We start from the raw sequence: 19235 nt of genomic DNA, 5'->3' as shown, positions 1-19235 counted from the left end.
ATATGTTTTATTAAATATTTATTTTTTCCAGGAGATCAGAACCTGACTATTATAACGAATCATCTAGAGGTTTGAATAGACAATCAATGTCACAGGGAGGTTTGAGCAGAGAAAAAAATGTCTACTCCCCAGTTATCCAACAAGATATATCCAACAAGGAATATTTATATCAGGTAAATTATCTGTAAAATAAGGATCAGAATTAGATCTGAGTTCATTACATTATTGCTACTCTGGATTTTTTTATTTTCCTAAGTACCATTACTTTCTTGGTTTTTAGAAAACTGACATTTCGTGGTTTGGGTGAAGTCTGCATACCAGGGTTGAGTTCAATATCGTAGCAGCTACGTAACGGCTATGTAGCTGCTATCAATATCTATGTAACAGCTAGTCTATAGCTCCACATTCAATAGTCAAAATCTACATTGCACTAGGTAGCAGCTACGATACTGAACGCAGCCCAGCTTATATAGAAAATTGTTATTAGTTGGAACATTTCACTTTATGGCTCACCTGTACTGTACCCACTAATTAATGAAAATTGGTATCCAACAAATAATAATGAATCCTCATGAGTAATACCTAATTATTCGAAAATGTCAACTATCAGTTTTATAAAAATTAAATCTTTTTCTCCATACCCTGGATTTCTTAACGAAAGTAAGATTCTGCTGTTTAGAATTGTCACTCAAATAATTTGCATTTGTCACATTGAACCCAATCATTTCCATATTGTTAAAGCTGGGAGAGACAGTTCCTTTCACATAAAATTTTTCTGACATTTTTATTGAACAAGGTGCTTCGATGCTATATGATGTTACTTTTTGACATTACTTTGCATCCATAGTCATTGTGGCTTTACCCTATTCTGAAATATAGTCATTGTTGCTTTACCCTATTCTGAAATAATAAGTTAATCCTAACCAAATTCAATTAAAAACGGATATTGAAGGATAGACAGGGACATTATGACCCATACTAAAAAATTTGAATTCCCTTGCTGATCTTACCTTCAATTGTATGAAAACCTCAGTGACCAAGTGGTCTAAGTTGTCCTATTACTATATCACTAGCCAGTCAACACTGAGGTTGTGAGTTTGAGTCCCTCACAGAGCAGGTGCACATGACTACAATCTTAATTGACCAGGATTGTTAGTTTTTCTGCAGAAGTTTGTTGGTTCTCTCTGGGCACTCTGGCTTCCTCCTCCACCAATAAAAACTGACCACCACGAAATAGCACAATATTGTTGAAAGTGACTTAAAACACGAATCAATCAATCAATCAATCAATCAATCAAATTAATCAGTCAATTTTTAGAAAAGCAAGTATCAAATGAGTCTCAAAATATGCTATTTTAGAACCAGATGAGGCAGATATTGGCTAAATGGAAAGAGATTCCCCACGATGCTTGGTGTAAGATAGTCTACATGGAATATGCCAAACCTGTAGCCAAATTCTACATTGTGGACAGGGATGTTATGATTGATGGCACCTATGAGAGTTTTGAAGGTGAAAAGTAAGTTTGTTTATAAGTGTGTTTAAAGATGATCAACTTCTTACTGACCATGTGGGTCTGAATGGGGGAACAGAATAGTGGGCAATAGGACATAAAGGACACGCTAGACAATATATTTATATTTGTTCTCCATCTTTCATAATCATGATAATTAGCCTTGCTGTTTATTGGCACACAGCTTAAATAAAATTTGGAGGATAAAGGTTAAAAAATATATACATCTTAACTAAAAGTTCCAGTTCTGCCAATTTTTCAAGAAGGAAATTTGTGACATTTGACCAAAATAGTAAAGATTAAAGAGAAAACACAATAAATCAAGGAAAAATGTTGCCAAACCAGCATGTAAATATGTGAGACTTGGCAGCCCTGAAGTTATACATGTACAGTGTTTGTCTATTTGATTTCATTTGGCAAGAGCAATTATAAAGAAGCAAGCACCTGGAACAATATACCTGTATGAATTATGGATCTGCATGATAATAAAGGCTGACAATTGGTTCACATTGGAATGAAGTTGGTTTTAAAAGTTTTGTATATATTTGTTACAGAATTGGACTTGGTGCTTTTAGAAATCCTGATAGAGATGCAAGAACAGAAGAAATTAGGAGTTATATAGGAAAGGTAATAAAGTTACTGTAAAAGCAGAAATTTTCGTGGAGGATTTAATTTCTTTTATTTGGTGAAAAGAATATATCCACGGAATTAAAAACCCACGAAAATTTAACCTATATACAACATGTACAATATCACTTCCATTTACTGGAAACCATGAAATTAAATTCCCATGAAGTCTTATATAAAGACAAAACCATGAAATTTTAATCCCACGAAAATTATTGTTTCTACAGTATATCAATCAGAAGTGTGTAAGTAATGTGTCTGGAAGATTTTGATTTTTCATTTATATTTTTCATACAAGTAAATACTGTCAATTAAGAAATTATTCAGGCAAGGTTTTTATTTGTGCGAATAATAGCACTGGGTGAGTATCACAAGAATAAAAACTCATATTCTGATATTCGATACATCAAACTGAATGCACATTTTCCTGAAATTGCAATAAAAAATACATATCTATGCACTAATTTGTGAATTTAAAGAAATCAACATTTATTTTCACCAGTCAACAATTTTATCCAAGAGGCATAATAGATGCATTATATATATAAAGAAATATAAGAATAAGGGGAAAACTGAATAGTTTGGGGAAAAACAGTTAATATTGTATGCGAAACCTGAAAGAACTACAATTTAGCCTCCGTGATGTAACTAAGGAAACCCATAGTTATACATATTTGACAACTCCTGTGATAAAGAAAGCAGTAAACTTTAATGGTTGTGTCAATTTTTTTTTTTAATTTCAATTCAAATAGAACACTTGCTTTTAAATTCAGTAATTTTTGTCATTTTATCACAGGGAATAATTCTAAGAAAGGAGGAGGATGGAGGGATACTAGCAAGGAGGATTGGTAAAAATAACTGTATCGTCAAAGACTTTAAACAACCACAGAATTACTGTTTCTCAGAGGAAGTGATAGAGAAAGAAGGCAAAATACCAGATGATGAATTTATTAAGGTAAATAAAAATCATACTTGAAATTTTTTCTGTGGGTGAGTATGGTGAAACTTCTTCCTTTTCTTTGTGCTTTGTAATGGTAATACCTAGCAGCTGTAATTTAATGGTTTTTAACAGGTTAAATTACAGGGCCTGTATGCATAAAGCTTAAAGTTAAGATCATGTTCCAAAGAGTCAGATTTTCTACATGTCCAAGGATAAATTAGTTATACTACCATGACATACTATTCCAAGACTTGATATTTAGGTGTATCATAAGCCAAAGATCAAGACTAAATGATTACCATGTACTTCTTAAATTATTAAAACACCCTTTACCCAATGCTAAAGCCCAAATATGGTTATAGTATCAGGTCACATGATTACCGTATAAAAGTTTACCGTAACATGTAAAGAAAGTTTACTGTAACATGTACATTAGCTAAATATAGATAACTGTAACCATGGAAAATCCCACTGAAAGGATAATTGAACCTTTTTAGATATCAACAAGATACATATTTATCCACTGGATAACTTTGATCCGCCGGTTCACTCTGAACCGCCGGTTAAATCTAAACCACTGGTTAACTCAACCGCCGGTTAAACAAACCGCCAGTTAAATCTGAACTGCCGGATAACTCAACCACCGGTTAACTCAACCGCCGGTTAACTCAACCGCCGGTTAAACTCAACCGCCGGTTAAACTCAACCGCCGGTTAAACTCAACCGCCGATTAACTCAACCGCCGGTTACCATATCTATATAAATAGGGTGCAAACATTAATCCATCATTCTGCCTCTGATGAAGGTCCTTTTCGGACCGAAACCGGTCAGGCTATAAAACACCACCAGGCGCTGTTAATTATGTGTATTGGTATATATACTATATTTTTATGCTTTTACATTTTTCTCACTGATACACATAGTTAATATGGCTTCTACTAACGAAAGCTTCATTTGGAGCTAATGTGTTTAGAGACTACTTATGTCAGTACACGTTTCCTATATTGCCTAAATTAGTTATACGATTAAATTTCTTAACATAGACAGTTTTATTCATACAGGCACAGACACGTAAATAATAAAGACCACAAGATTATTGTTATGTAACAGTTTTATTCTGTTGAGTATTTTTTAAGCTTTGCATGGCTTAAATTGGCTGTTTCAGAATCTTAAGGACTCTGGGTAATTTTATTGTTCTTACCCCAAAATCATATTTACCTCATATCATTTGTAGAGTGTCTATTGTTCAGGACTTTTTTTGAAATATTACCCAGAATGCATTAGATTCTGAAACAGGGAAGTCTAAAAGTTACAGAATGCAGGAATCACTCGTATTTCGATCAGATACTGAGATGATGTTCAATTTTGCCTGTAGTAAGAAGAGGTAATGATTGATTAATTGTTGGTCTTTTTATCTGTCCAACCTATAAGATTGGAGTCACGCTGTTTATCTCAACTCTATTCTTTTATAATTGACAAACCACATGTATGGCAGACGACACTTACTGTTAGTTGCCAATGAACATAAGAGAAGTAACTTTATGTCCTGTTAAATAGCATAAAACAGGTAGAATTATGGTCTATATTTCTGGTAACCTAAAATACCTACATTTTTTTTAATAGAGGTATGCAAGCTTCCTAAAACCAATATGATACTGAATATTTCTTTTTGTTTGGTAGCAAATACTGATAACCTGATTACAGTATTTCAGTTCCTGGATATTCGTTTGTCCTTGTCTGATTTTATTTTACACACAAAAGTCAGATGTGATAATGTCAGAAATCTATTCAGTGTTAAGGTCAATACAACATGTACAAGGTTGTCTGCATGAAAACATCACAATTTGGTGATATCAACTAAAGGTAGGTTTTAAACAGGGTTCGGCTAGTATGATCAAAATTTTAAGGTAAAATATGTGCAATTTGCCTAATTGGCTTGGGTGAAACACTAAATGTCATGTGATATGACTTTTTCAACCTCCACATTGAAACATCTCTTATCTTATCAAATGACATTTTTATTTTTCAGATATTTGATGTAAATCAGTTACATAGTCACATGGGACTGGCTCTGGAGGCAACAAAAACATCATCAGATACCAGATCATTACTCTACAGGGCACCAGTTTTACAGCTGCGAACCATAGTTGGCATCAGTCTTCTAGAGGACAATGAGGATATTAGCCAAACCCCATGTTGGCTGTTAGTCATTAATCTTGAAGCTCTGAGGACATTAGATGATCAAGATGGTTTGTAATGTTACTGAATTTACCTATTAGCTAAGTTGATCGCACACACGATGTTGTACATCAATCTTTCAACACTTAGAATAGGGGTGTAAAAGGGGGGGGGGGGGGGTTTCTGCATGGAAGAACTTGAAATAAAATTGCCATCCACAATAATCGAACAATTAAAAATATCTTGCACGTTCATCTTTTTGCCCATTTCAATGAAACATGGTGAATAACAAACCTTTTTCACGACTGCAAGTGAAATAAAAATGACAAAACATGTTGCATGAAAATAACCCTTTACCACCCTCTTAGAACATAACGTTAAAATTTACAAAACTGTGAACTGTGAAACAGTTTTGTTAAAATAAAAACTTGCATTCATAATTTCAGAAGTGATTTTCCTTTATTATTTGTTTGCAAAGCAGTATTTATTAGAATTCACATTTTTGCCAGAGGTCAAGGATTTTAAGATATGAATGCACACATTTGTATCTGAATTAACAGTAAAAAAATAAAGAGATGCAGTATGACTGTCTTTGAAGCATTTATCCATAAAAAAATAGTTTATTGTCCGCAGTCTTCAACAATGGTCATAAAATTCAGAAATTATTGCGATATTTTATTATTGCGAAAAATGTGACAAAGCTATCATTGCAATAATTAAAACTTGCATTTTTTTTACATTATTCAAACAGGATTTTACTGAATATCGCAAAAATAAAAATCGCATTTTAGTCTAAAATGACAAAATTTCAATAATAAATGCTCGATATAATTTCTGAATATACAGTATTTCAGTGGCTCGCCATGTTCTACATTCAATACATTTCAGTGGCTTATCAATTAACTTATTTGTTAAATTTCAGTGGGTAAACATGTACTATATAAATTATATTTCAAATGTCTAATCATGTTCCACATTGATTTTATTATTCAGCGGCTAACCATGTGCTACAGAAGATAGCCCAGATGAAGATCAGGTCTGAAGAAGATGTAGAAAAAGAAGAAAATACAAATGAAATAATACACAGAGTATGTATGTTTTTTTTTACGTTTAAAGGTTATCAGGTTGATTTTAATTGAACTAGTGTCATTTGGCTTCTAAAATTAAAAGAAAACCAGTGAAACATTTCTATGTTAAAGAGAATCTGTCCTATTTTTCTTCTTCTGAAACCTTTGAGTTTGATATTTTCTTTTACTTTTTTTCTATCATGTTAAAAATTGGACAAAACTAGTTGAGTAGTGAAAAAACAGGATTCCTTAAAAAATATATATATTAAAATTAACATTTTCTGTTTTGAATTTGCATTGAATGGTTACCACTGTACATAGAGCAGTCATCCTTCTAACATCATCATTATGCTAGCCTAATCAATACATACAAAATGTGGTAATTACTCACTGTATTGGAAACCATTGGTGGCCTTCAGCTGTTGTCTGCTCTTTGATCCGGTTGTTGTCTCTTTGACACATTCCCCATTTCCAATCTCAATTTTCCATATAAAACTTATAGCATAGAACTTTTTTTTATATTTGTTCATGCAGCATAAAGGAAGAGAATGGTCAAAACATAAACAAAGAGATGAAAAAAGCAGTAAAGCTCCACTAAGAAAGACGAGGATAGAATTAAGACAGAAAGGGCTGGACATTAAAGAATTCATGCCTTATAGCTGGGATGATCCATCAAGTAAGCTATCACCTTGGGTAAACAAGTGACATGATTGGTTCAATGTTGTCACATGATGAACCCCATTGAATATATATGTAGGTGGTTAGTAGCTTTCAAATGTGTATTCATGGCCTAACTTCTACTTTTAATAGTGACATTGATTTTTTTATACAACAGTTTGCAGGAAAAGTCCTGTGTGCCATAAATCTGATATACAGTTCCTTACTGATTTGTAGGGTGTCAGTAGCAAACCATATAACTTTTATTATGATGGAATTTAATGCAACTGTTATACAAGTGAGAGGTTAAGCTAGCTATAAAACCAGGTTTAATCCACCATTTTCTACATAAAAAAAATGTGTTCAAGTAAGGAATATGACAGTTGTTATCCATTCATTTGATGTGTGTGAGCTTTTGATTTTACTCTTTGATTAAGGACTTTTCTGTTTTGAAGTTTCATCAGAGTATGGCATTTTTATGATTTGACTTTTTATATTGACAACAATGTGTCAACAAAAGTAAGAAATTATAGGTAAAAATGTCAAAAATAGGGTTTAGCAGTCAACATTGTGTTATAACAAAGACGCACAAAATGGCATGTAGACTAAGCATATAAATAGCAAAAATAAAACTTAAAGCAAGTTAGTAAAGTAGATTAACTCAAATTCAACAATGGGTTTTTTATGTCAACAAAATAATCTTTTCAGAAGCTAAGAAGAAACACAAGACTTTCAATGAGTTACAGGAAGAACTAGATAATTTTGATGATGAGCCTGAGTCAGTTATAGGTGGCTATAGAGCTAGCAGAAATTCAGGTAATTATGAGTTGTGTGACGGGATTGCTTCCCTTAGAACATGTGGTAAGTACTTCTTTAGCTCAGTCAGTTAACACGCTGCCTTGTAACACAGAGGTCCCTGGTTCGAATCCCGATGGATACAAAGATGATTTTGTATGTAGATTCATGCTCTCCAGTTAAAGTTGATACACTTGCTTCATTTATAAATGGATCTAGTGCAGAAACTTAAGTGATCATCTATTGATCATGAGCATGACTCAGTTATAAGTGGATAAAGATCTAAAGCAGACATTTAAGTGATCATCTCTTGATCATGAGCATGACTCAGTTATAAGTGGATAAAGATCTACAGCAGAAACTTAAGTGATCATCTATTGATTATGAGCATGACTCAGTGATAAGTGGATAAAGATCTAGAGCATAAACTTAAGTGATCATCTGTTGATCATGAGCATGACTCAGTTATAAGTGGATAAAGATCTAAAGCAGACATTTAAGTGATCATCTCTTGATCATGAGCATGACTCATTTATAAGTGGATAAAGATCTAGAACAGACATTTAAGTGATCATCTGTTGATCATGAGCATGACTCAGTTATAAGTGGATAAAGATCTAGAGCATAAACTTAAGTGATCATCTGTTGATCATGATCATGACTCATTTATAAGTGGATAAAGATCTAGAGCATAAACTTAAGTGATCATCTGTTGATCATGATCATGACTCATTTATAAGTGGATAAAGATCTAGAACAGACATTTAAGTGATCATCTGTTGATCATGAGCATGACTCAGTTATAAGTGGATAAAGATCTAGAGCAGATACTTAAGTGATCATCTATTGATGATGAGCATGTCTCAGTTATAAGTGGATACAAATCGAGTAAACTTTAGACAATTATACATATTTGATAAACTTGCTTCAATTGTAAATATATATAGAGCTAGCTAGTAGAAACTCAATGAAGGGAAAACATTGATGTGAGCATGCTTATGTTATAGATGGATGTAGAAAAGTAAGGAATTATACAATGATTATGACACTGTTTTAGTCAAAGGTTGATATGGAGCTAGCAGAAATCAAATTGAATGTAATTATTAGTCAGTATTTTGCTATACAGAGGTAATCTTTACAGCTTGGTTGACTGAATTGAGGTTCAGAAGTTCATGTTATGCCTATTTTGTAAGTTCATCATTATGATGCTGATCTGATCAAGGAGATGGCTAGCACTAGTGTTTTTATGTGATGAGCATTTATCATGTTTTTAAAGGACACGAGAAATGGCTAAATACAGCTCCTGTTGCAGTGATTAACAAGAATGTGTCCATATTTAACTCGCACATTCATTTTTGTCGAGCCTTCGACTTTAGTCGAAAAAGCGAGACTAAGCGATCCTACATTCCGTCGTCGTCGGCGTCGTCGGCGGCGTCAACAAATATTCACTCTGTGGTTAAAGTTTTTGAAATTTTAATAACTTTCTTAAACTATACTGGATTTCTACCAAACTTTGACAGAAGCTTGTTTATGATCATAAGATAGTATCCAGAAGTAAATTTTGTAAAAATAAAATTCCATTTTTTCCGTATTTTACTATAAATGGACTTAGTTTTTTCTGCGAGGAAACAAAACATTCACTCTGTGGTTAAAGTTTTTAGAATTTTAATAACTTTCTCAAACTATCCTGGGTTTGTACCAAACTTGGACAGAAGCTTGTTTATGATCATAAGATAGTATCCAGAAGTAAATTTTGTAAAAAGATTACTCTGTTTTTTTCTGTAATTTACTTTCAAATGGACTTAGATTTTCTTACAATCATAAAATAGTAACAAGAGGAATATTTTTATTGATTTTTTTCCTCATTGTTGTTGAGCCTGTGATTTACAGCAAAAATAGGCGAGACACTGGGTTCCGCGGAACCCTTACAAATTTTTGTTGAGCCTTCCTCTTTAGTCGAAAAAGCGAGACACAGCGATCCTACATTCCGTCGTCATCGGCGGCGGCGGCGGCGGCGTCCACAAATATTCACTATGTGGTTAAAGTTTTTTGAAATTTAATAACTTTCTAAAACCATACTGGATTTCTAACAAGCTTGGACAGAAGCTTGTTTATGATCATAAGATAGTATCCAGAAGTTAATTTTGTGAAAATAAAATTCCATTATACCGTATTTTACTTATAAATGGACTTAGTTTTTCTGTGGGAAAACATTACATTCACTCTGTGGTTAAAGTTTTTAAAATTTTAATAACTTTCTTAAACTATCCTTGGTTTGTACCATACTTGGACAGAAGCTTGTTTTTATTATGCCCCACCTACGATAGTAGAGGGGCATTATGTTTTCTGGTCTGTGGCTCCGTTCGTTCGTCCGTCCGTTGGTTCGTTCGTTCGTCCGACTTCAGGTTAAAGTTTTTGGTCAAGGTAGTTTTTGATGAAACTGAAGTACAATCAACTTGAAACTTAGTACACTTGTTGCTTATGATATGATCTTTTTAATTTTTAAGCTAAATTAGACTTTTGACCCCAATTTCACGGTCCACTGAACATAGAAAATGAAAGTGGGAGTTTCAGGTTAAAGGTTTTGGTCAAGGTAGTTTTTGATGAAACTGAAGTCCAATCGACTTGAAACTTAGTACACTAGTTGCTTATGATATGATCTTTCTAATGTTATAGCCCAATTACACTTTTGACACCAATTTCACGGTCCACTGAACATAGAAAATGAAAATGGGAGTTTCAGGTTAAAGTTTTTGGTCAAGGTAGTTTTTGATGAAGCTGAAGTCCAATCAAATTGAAACTTAGTACACTTGTTGCTTATGATATGATCTTTCTAATTTTAAAGCCCAATTACATTTTTGACCCCAATTTCATGGTCCACTGAACATAGAAAATGAAAGTGGGAGTTTCAGGTTAGAGTTTTTGGTCATGGAATTTTTTATGAAGTTGAAGTCCAATCAACTTCAAACTTAGTACACACGTTCCCTATGATACGATCTTTCTACAGTACAGGTAGGGACTTATTTTTATGGATGCCTTAATCCGTCTAGATGTCAGACTGGTCGGACAGTTGTCCCAGTGTAATAAACACCTGCTGTGCAATATCCAAGTGGAAGGTCGTAAATCAATCTGTACCAGCTTGATTAGAATTAAATTTTACCTGTACAGATATATTAGTATTTATGGAGGATAGATAAATGTAAAATATTGTTTTGTATTCAAAGAGAAAGAATTAAAATTAAAATTAAATATAAGAAATAAAATTAAAATTAAATATAAGAATAAAAATTAAAATTAAATATAATTTTATTTTTTTTATAATTTGAAAATGAAATAAAGACGATTTTTAACAATATATTGTGTTGCCAATTATTTCAATAGTTTTGTGCCAATAAACTATTTTGTATTTGTATTTGTAAACCGTAAATATTTCATCTAATTCAAAAGTAATAAGCCTAATAACAACCAAGACTGTTAAAAGTTAAATCAAATTATTGAGACTTCAATCCCGTAAATTATACGAGTTTTCGTTGATGGTTATATTATTTCCCGCTTTTAACGTCCTGTTCCTTTATATGTTATTATAAGAAACTCAATTTTAAGTATAAGGCCAACATATCGTATTTATGAAATATATATAGGCATTGTGAATTAAGTTATTTTCCTTTTGATACAACTTTCCCCGTCGGAGCCTCTACATCTATTCACACCTGTCAATCATTTCTCGCAAGTGAAACATTTTGGTCAGACAGATCACTCGTGCTTTCTATTTTGACATATTTCCCGTTAATCTCTTTGAAAGTCAAACAATTGGTTTCCTTTAATACAATATTTATAACGCCGAGATCATATTTCGATTCCTATTTTTTTTATTTTATTTCAAATTGTTGACACTCGAGATAATATGCCTTTCTATTTTCATGTCTAAAATATTTTATGAAAATCGCGGGTGTTATAAATATATTTTACAAATTGTATCAAATCGATACACGAAAATCAAAGTTTAACCTTATATAGATAGTTTATTGACTAAATGCACATTTATACCCCAATGGGGTTGAACGCTAGTCCTACTAGTCATGATCAGCTGTCTTTACTTTTTCGTCGTACTTCTAGTCATTTTAAAGCTCGCGCAGTCAGTTTGATTTTTTAAATCGATGTTGTATTATTTCCGAAGTTTAAAGGAGGTCTCCAAATAGATTATTTAAATGGGAATCCGGGAAATGACTGATAAAAATAAAACAAAAAAATAGTTAAAGAAGACTAAATCGTGTTTTTATTATACATGTATGTAAATCGATTAAATTTCTATTCTGGTAAATCGATCAAGAGCCTCAAAACTAAAACACAATACTGTCAATCATTCCACATCAAATTTAATCATGAATGAATTTTCCCACGGTCGGTCAGTAAGGTCACCTGTGTTTACTGTTACGACATTTCCCGCCATATAAAAATCTCGTGCAGTGGACAAAATCGATCTTTAATATCTTTTATTAGCATTCAATATTATTGTGAGTGGAGTCAAGTTAAAGTTCAACCACGTGCACACGCTGTTGATCACTGATATGTGTATCATGGAATTGTCTTTTCACGGCAATTTTTTCTTTTAGATTTCTATAAAAAATATAACATACAAGTTTCCTTTGTTACATGGATTGTGCGTAAATTAATATTATGCAAATAAGTTCGGGATTTCGGGATTAACCCTTTCGGGATCTGGGAATTCTTTTTTCGCGATGTCGGGATTTAAATTTATTTAAATTCGGGACCGTGTGACTTCGTGTTTTTAAGCCCGGGATTTCGAGATCCGGACCCCTTTTACCCCCAACCCCCAAATGCAGATCAATTATATTAATTTAGCATAATGAACAAACACGGAAATCTTAAAATAAACTTATGCCCGGGAAGAATCAATATTTTCTTCTAGTGTTATTATTTGCGTTCTATTTTAGTCCTACATCTCCAACTTTCGGACAATATTTGTTTACAGTAAAAAGTAAAAACTACAAAGAATCATCAAGCTACTAATAATATACAAGTGTTGCTCACTGTAATTATTTTTATCTCGGAACTGACACAACAGACTGAATATTAAATACAAATTTTAGAAATATTTTGCATGTGACTGCGTCAAACTAAAATGTATGCAGCAGCACTTGAGATAGCATTCTGCCAATCAATGGATTTACGTGGAAATAAATCAGTAAAATAAAAATAACCGTAAGCTTCAAGAAATAGAATACATGTAAAAATATATATGTTTAAACAATTTATGCAAACAAATAACAAAAAGATACAAACAAAAAAAAAAAAAAACGAAAAGGAACATAAAATAAAAATAATTTTAAGGAACAAAGAAAATAAATATTAACAGTTGAAATATCAAAACCATAATGAACAAAAATAGGCTATTCTTATTAAACAAAGTTTTCTCCAGTACTTCACCTGTAAAAATATTTTATGTCAAATACGATGTAGAACTAATATAATCAATAAAGTGACTGAGAGGTTAAAATTACAGGTAATCTGATTCTGAAATCAGTGAACCGTAATTTTAGCAACACGGATTAAGATGAAAGGACCATTCACACCTGGATCTGTTGTTTAATGAACATACTACCTACCATAAAAATGTCCGATTATTCATATCCGACTAGACGGATTAAGACATCCATAAAAATAAGTCCCTACCCGTACTGTAATTGAATTGCAAAATTATATTTTTCATCCCAATTTCACGGTCCACTGAACATAGAAAATGATAATGGGAGTGGGGCATCCGTGTACTATGGACACATTCTTACTGATCATAAGATAGTATCCAGAAGTAAATTTTGTAAAACGATAAATCCATTTCTTCCGTATTTTACTTCAAATGGACTTACATTCACTCTGTGGTTAAAGTTTTAAAAATTTTAATAACTTTCTTAAACTATCCTTGGTTTGTACCATACTTGGACAGAAGCTTGTTTTTGATCATAAGATAGTATCCAGAAGTAAATTTTGTAAAACGATAAATCCATTTCTTCCGTATTTTACTTCAAATGGACTTAGATTTTCTGCCAGGGCTCTCGGTCATAAAACTTTACTCAGTGCTCCGAGTACAAAATAAGTGCTTGAAACACAAAATCCTGTATTTTGATTGGTTGATTCTTGAGTCTGAGTACAAAAATCGTGCTCGAAAGTTTTATGACCGCAAGGCCAGGAAACAACACATTCACTCTGTGGTTAAATTTTTAAAAACTTTTGATAACTTTCTGATACTATTTTCAATTTGCACCAAACTTGGACAGAAGCTTGTTTATGATCAAAAGCTAATATCTAGAAGGAAATTTTGTTAATATTTTGTATCTGTGTATCTGTATTTTACTTATAAATGGACTTAATTTTTCTTCCAGTAAACATTACATCCAGTCTGCAGTTAAAGTTTTTAAAACATTTATTAGATTCATAAACTGTCCTGTATTTTTACCAAACATGGACATAAGCTTCTTCAACAATCAAAAGATAGTATCAAGGGAAATATTTTTATTGATTTTTTTCCCTCATTTTTGTTGAGCCTGCAATTTACAGCAAAAGTAGGCGAGTAACTGGGTTCCGTGGAACCCTTACAAATTTTTTATGTTCAGTGGGCTTTGAAATTGGGGTAAAATAGAAAGATTATATCATAGAGAACATATGTACTAAGTTGATTGCACTTCAACTTCATCAATAACTACCTTGACCAAAAACTTGAACCTGAAACGGGACAGACGGACAAATGATTGAACAGACCAGAAAACACCTATATCCTAGGTTGGTTGGGCATAAAAATGTCTACACAGATTATGAATAAAGAATGAATTTAGTATTATTTGAATGTCAGGCTTGATGATGTCTGGCTTACTGTAAATTCATAATTATTGCGTGCATTTATTATTATAATTTTGTCATTTTAGACTAAAATGTGATATTGATTTTTGTGATATTGAGAGAAATCTTGTTTAATTCATATGAAAAATTTCAAAATGGGAGTTTAAATATTATTTCAATTATAACCCTTTCACATTTTCAAAATAATAAAAACATCTCAATAATTTCTGAATTCACAGTTAAATATCGATTATATTTTCTTTCTGACAATGTAATTTAAATTTGTGTTCTAAATACAGGTAAACATGGTACTGGTAGTGTTGTGAGTAGCCTGGCCTGGGGTAAATCACCAGTGAGGAAGGATTGGGCCAAAATTAAAGTTTCAATTAGAGAGGAGGAGGTGGAAAAAGAGGAGGATTGATTGACATGTTTTTACATGCAAAACCAAATTTGCAATAATAAGAGACATATATTTATTACTGTGGATCCTATATTATTCATCAGAAACCAATTTTCATTAATGATATGGGTGTAGGTGAACCACAGTCAATGGAGTATAAATTTTTAAATAGGCTTGCTAAAAACTTGGCAAACCTGGGCAAAACCATGAAATCTAATCTCAACGAAAAATATAATTTTTCCATGAAATTCGTACCCACGATGATCGAATGAATCCACCGTAAATGGAGATGGTACTTGTCCAAAGGACTAGCATGTCGGCCATGATTATGTTGCCATTTTAAAAAAGAGGCAAATGTAATTAGTATTGCTTACTTAACAGTAACAGTTTAATCAAACATATTTTTAAATGAATCAATAAACATTGATAAATTTTAAAAAATTCATACTTTGAATATTTTTTACAATCAGCATTGATTTTTTTCTATTTTTAAATTAATTATTTATTTTTTATGCAAAGTCAAAATGACAGGAGACTGAAATTTCTGTAATTTTGAGAAAATATTAACAGTTTGACTCAAACATTGTCTGAAATATTAAAGAGAACACTTGCATATGAGGTGCATGAAAAGATATTCACAATGTTTTTATGAATAATTATATGTTTTTCTTATAATAATATTTTAAAAGTTTCTGACTTAGTTTTAATATAATATCTTACAGAATTGAATTGTACTATTAGTAATTTTCAGTGAGTTGGCCAAAATGAACTTTATTTTTATTATGAGTTTATTGGTTGTATTCCTTTTATTCAGAAGTGTGTCAATTCTATATTTGTAAAATCTAGAAATTATTTTAATATTAAATAACTAATAATGAAATAAATATTTGTATGGTCTTCATTATTACAATCCACAACAAGTAAAAACAAAATATGCAAAGTGCAGCTTTTTCAGAATTTTTTTAACCTGGTGCTTCTTGAAGAAAACCTGCTGTTCCTCACTTATTGTAAAATTTTGGTGGACAGGACCACAATTGTTTGATAATTATGTGCATGATACATATCACTTTTCCGATTTGTTTTGGGAATAAATTATTTAACAAGTTTATTGCAAACAACATACCCATGATATCAAGTATGAGAGTTGTACTGTGTGTGAGGTATTAACAAAGGGTTATTTAATCTAAGACTTGTATCTGTGAGCTTTGGCATCAGTTGGAGCTTTTCAAGATCTTATCAGAGCATGGGATAACCTCTGGAATATCATACCTGCCAACTTTCACGATTTAGGCGTGTACTACACGATTTTGACCCTTTGTCACGATTGCACGATCGTGTTCCTGAAAAACCCTCTAAAACACGATTTGGTGAAAATCTACACGAAAAATATTGTTGTTCCCGATTTTGAACTGTGTCCAATGGAGGAAAATCGTGTTCAGCCAATCAAATTGTGTGTTTCTCATGATCAAATTAATCAGCCAATCAAAAACGTTTTCTCTCAAGAATATTTTAACATGCTAGATATTGAACTTGTGTTGTTAAAAAAAAAATTGTTACTTCCCTTTGAATTATCCTGTTTTAAGTTATTTTGCTCTTAAAAGTGTAAATTGTAAAAAGACTATAAATGAATAATATTTTAATCAAATTATCATAAAAGGATGGTAATTAAATGAATTCAAATGTTTTGGGACAAATAAAAAAATATAAATTTATAAATTATTTTAGCAATCTAGACTTCTTTTCAAGGACTAGATTAAAGCTTATATTAGAAGTCTCTCTACAAGTTGTGTTGTTATTCATAACAATTACAATTTAGATTAGACTGAACATAATAAGGATAAAAAAAAAGTTCACACTGAACATAATAAAGATAAACAAAAAGTTTAAACTGCATAAATGTCCCATTAAGGTTTAAATCTAGTAAACACTGAGACTGAGAATTGTTTAAGTCAGAATATAAGATTTAATTAATTTAGTGAACAAAACATAGCAAAACATTTTACACTGTCTGAGTCTTTTTTTAAAGTTTTCTAGAAATATCATATGACTTTCATAAAGCTTAAAAACCTTGCAATACTGTTGTTAGTGTTTGTTATTTTTCTTATTAATTTATTTATCATGTTGCAAATATACATCATACATGTATAGCATATTTCTTTCTTATTTGTCTATACAGTTACCAATGATAAGGAGATGAAGACATGAATACATACCTATACAGATATAAAGATAAATAAATATAATGATTTATTTGCAAGCAGTGAATACTCATTTATCAAAAACAAAACCAAACAAGAAACAGATTCTTCTTTATAATATTTTATTTTCATTCAAATAGAAAGGCAATAAGGGTACTATAAACATATTACAATTTTTCTAGACTACAAAACAGCACGCGCAAAACAGTCGTCGCGAAGAATTGTAACCATTGAAATTGTTGTCGCGCGCTAAAACCCCCATGGGCATTTTTAAAAGTTGGCAGGTATGGAATATCCATGTTTGTTAATTTCTCTTTTTTGGGCTTATTATTTTGATGTATTAGCACAGGTGTTATATTTAGCAAATAGTAGATATGAGCTTTTGCCATCAATAGGTGTCTGTTTTATTCATGATTAACCTTTCAGAATAAACTCATCATAGATACCAGGACTAAATTTAGTATATACGCCAGACGCGCATTTCGTCTACAAAAGACTCATCAGTGACGCTCGAATCCAAAAAAATGGTAATTTTTGAAATCTCAAGAAGAGATTTTATATGAATTTATAGGGTTAAATATACTTACCATGAAATTACATTTATATTATATAGAATATGTTTGCTTTCACAACATGTTCTCATCGCAATTAACTAGGTGATTGAAAATTACATCCATGAGATGTACTCACCTACGTCATAGTTCACCTGTGTAACATACACTAGCTTTAGTTTTAATTTGTCGTTTAATTGAATAATTTCAATTCAGTGAACAAAAAACTGAATTTATTCCAGGGGTGGTGGGGGATTGTGGTAAGTATATTTAACCCTATAAATTCATATAAAATGTCTTCTTGAGATTTCAAAAATTACCATTTTATATGAATTTGGTTAAATATACTTACCATGAAATTACATTTATAATATATAGAATATTTACTGATTAACAAGCAGTATTTCATTTGGTGGAGGATAAATTCTCTCACACACATACAATTTCAACATATAAAAAATTATGTGAAATTTTTTAAAAAGTAACTCCATTAAATTTTGTAAATACGGATATTAGTAAAAACCGAAATTACTGAATTTATTATACAATGAAGCTATGCTGCATAACTATATGTATCAATGGCAAACTTTGCAGATTGTATAAATACAAGTATGCAAAATTAATAGACTTGATGTAGAGTTGTCTCAATGGCACTCACATGTATATATACCCCATCTTTCTATATCTGATGAATAAATAATCTGCAGGTTAGTATAGAAATAATTATATTAAAGCTCCTTCATTATGAGCTAAATGTGTTGTTATATTTATGCAACAGTAAATAAGCATTTATTTCTGAATAGGTTGTTCTTGTTGCTTGTACAAATCGACAAGAACTAATCCAACCTTAATTTCATTACTTTCCACTTTGAAACTTAAGTTTATTTGGAAACATTATTACCTTTCTTTAACTTTCCATTGTTTTCTCTATGTTAATATAATAACAGATAATATATGATTGCTGTCATCTTTTGATAACCTGATCAATATCACATCTTTGGAAATAAATTCTTTTCTACTTAATTAAAGAATTATAATCAATTAAAATATACTTTGTAAATAGGTGTCCTTAATACAATCAAAGTTTATTAAAGACTCAAACCAAAGTTGTTTCATGATTATGCTAAATCTGGATTAATCTTTAAACTTTTTTAAAGTTATAGTCCCTGAGAATTTGCTTCTCTGCTAGATATACTACTTTTAATATTTTATAGATTTAGAATAAAATATTTTCATCAAGAGAAGTCTTGTACTATTGTATAATGACAATTCTCTAAACTGACTAAATTAAAAAAATCTGATAAAATTTCTATGAGTGGTAGAACCTTTGAATACAATGTCTACCATTTCAACCATGACCCATATTTTTGTTTTGTATTGGACTACTCAAGTGTAAAAATACAGAAATGGACAAATCAGTGGAAAAGTTTCAGTATACATGTTTCCATTGATATAC

General features: G+C 31.5%; 1 protein-coding gene across 6 annotated transcripts in view; it reads left to right on the top strand.

Moving 5' to 3' along the window:
- LOC139498732 (myosin-IIIb-like) overlaps positions 1-15914 on the top strand; it is a 43451-nt gene extending 27537 nt beyond the window's left edge. For all 6 annotated transcript variants that reach the window (XM_071287262.1, XM_071287265.1, XM_071287260.1 and 3 more), the window contains exons 21-29: positions 32-173; positions 1360-1517; positions 2066-2138; positions 2935-3093; positions 5108-5327; positions 6250-6344; positions 6858-6999; positions 7689-7796; positions 14930-15914. In XM_071287262.1, the coding sequence (XP_071143363.1) occupies positions 32-173; positions 1360-1517; positions 2066-2138; positions 2935-3093; positions 5108-5327; positions 6250-6344; positions 6858-6999; positions 7689-7796; positions 14930-15051 (1219 nt within the window). In that variant the 3' untranslated portion in view covers positions 15052-15914. The remainder of the gene's footprint in view (positions 1-31; positions 174-1359; positions 1518-2065; positions 2139-2934; positions 3094-5107; positions 5328-6249; positions 6345-6857; positions 7000-7688; positions 7797-14929) is intronic.
- Positions 15915-19235: the final 3321 nt, after the last annotated feature.

This window comes from Mytilus edulis, chromosome 12, assembly GCF_963676685.1.
Source record: "Mytilus edulis chromosome 12, xbMytEdul2.2, whole genome shotgun sequence".
Lineage (NCBI taxonomy): Eukaryota > Metazoa > Mollusca > Bivalvia > Mytilida > Mytilidae > Mytilus > Mytilus edulis.
This window is presented reverse-complemented; position numbering and strand designations above follow the sequence as displayed.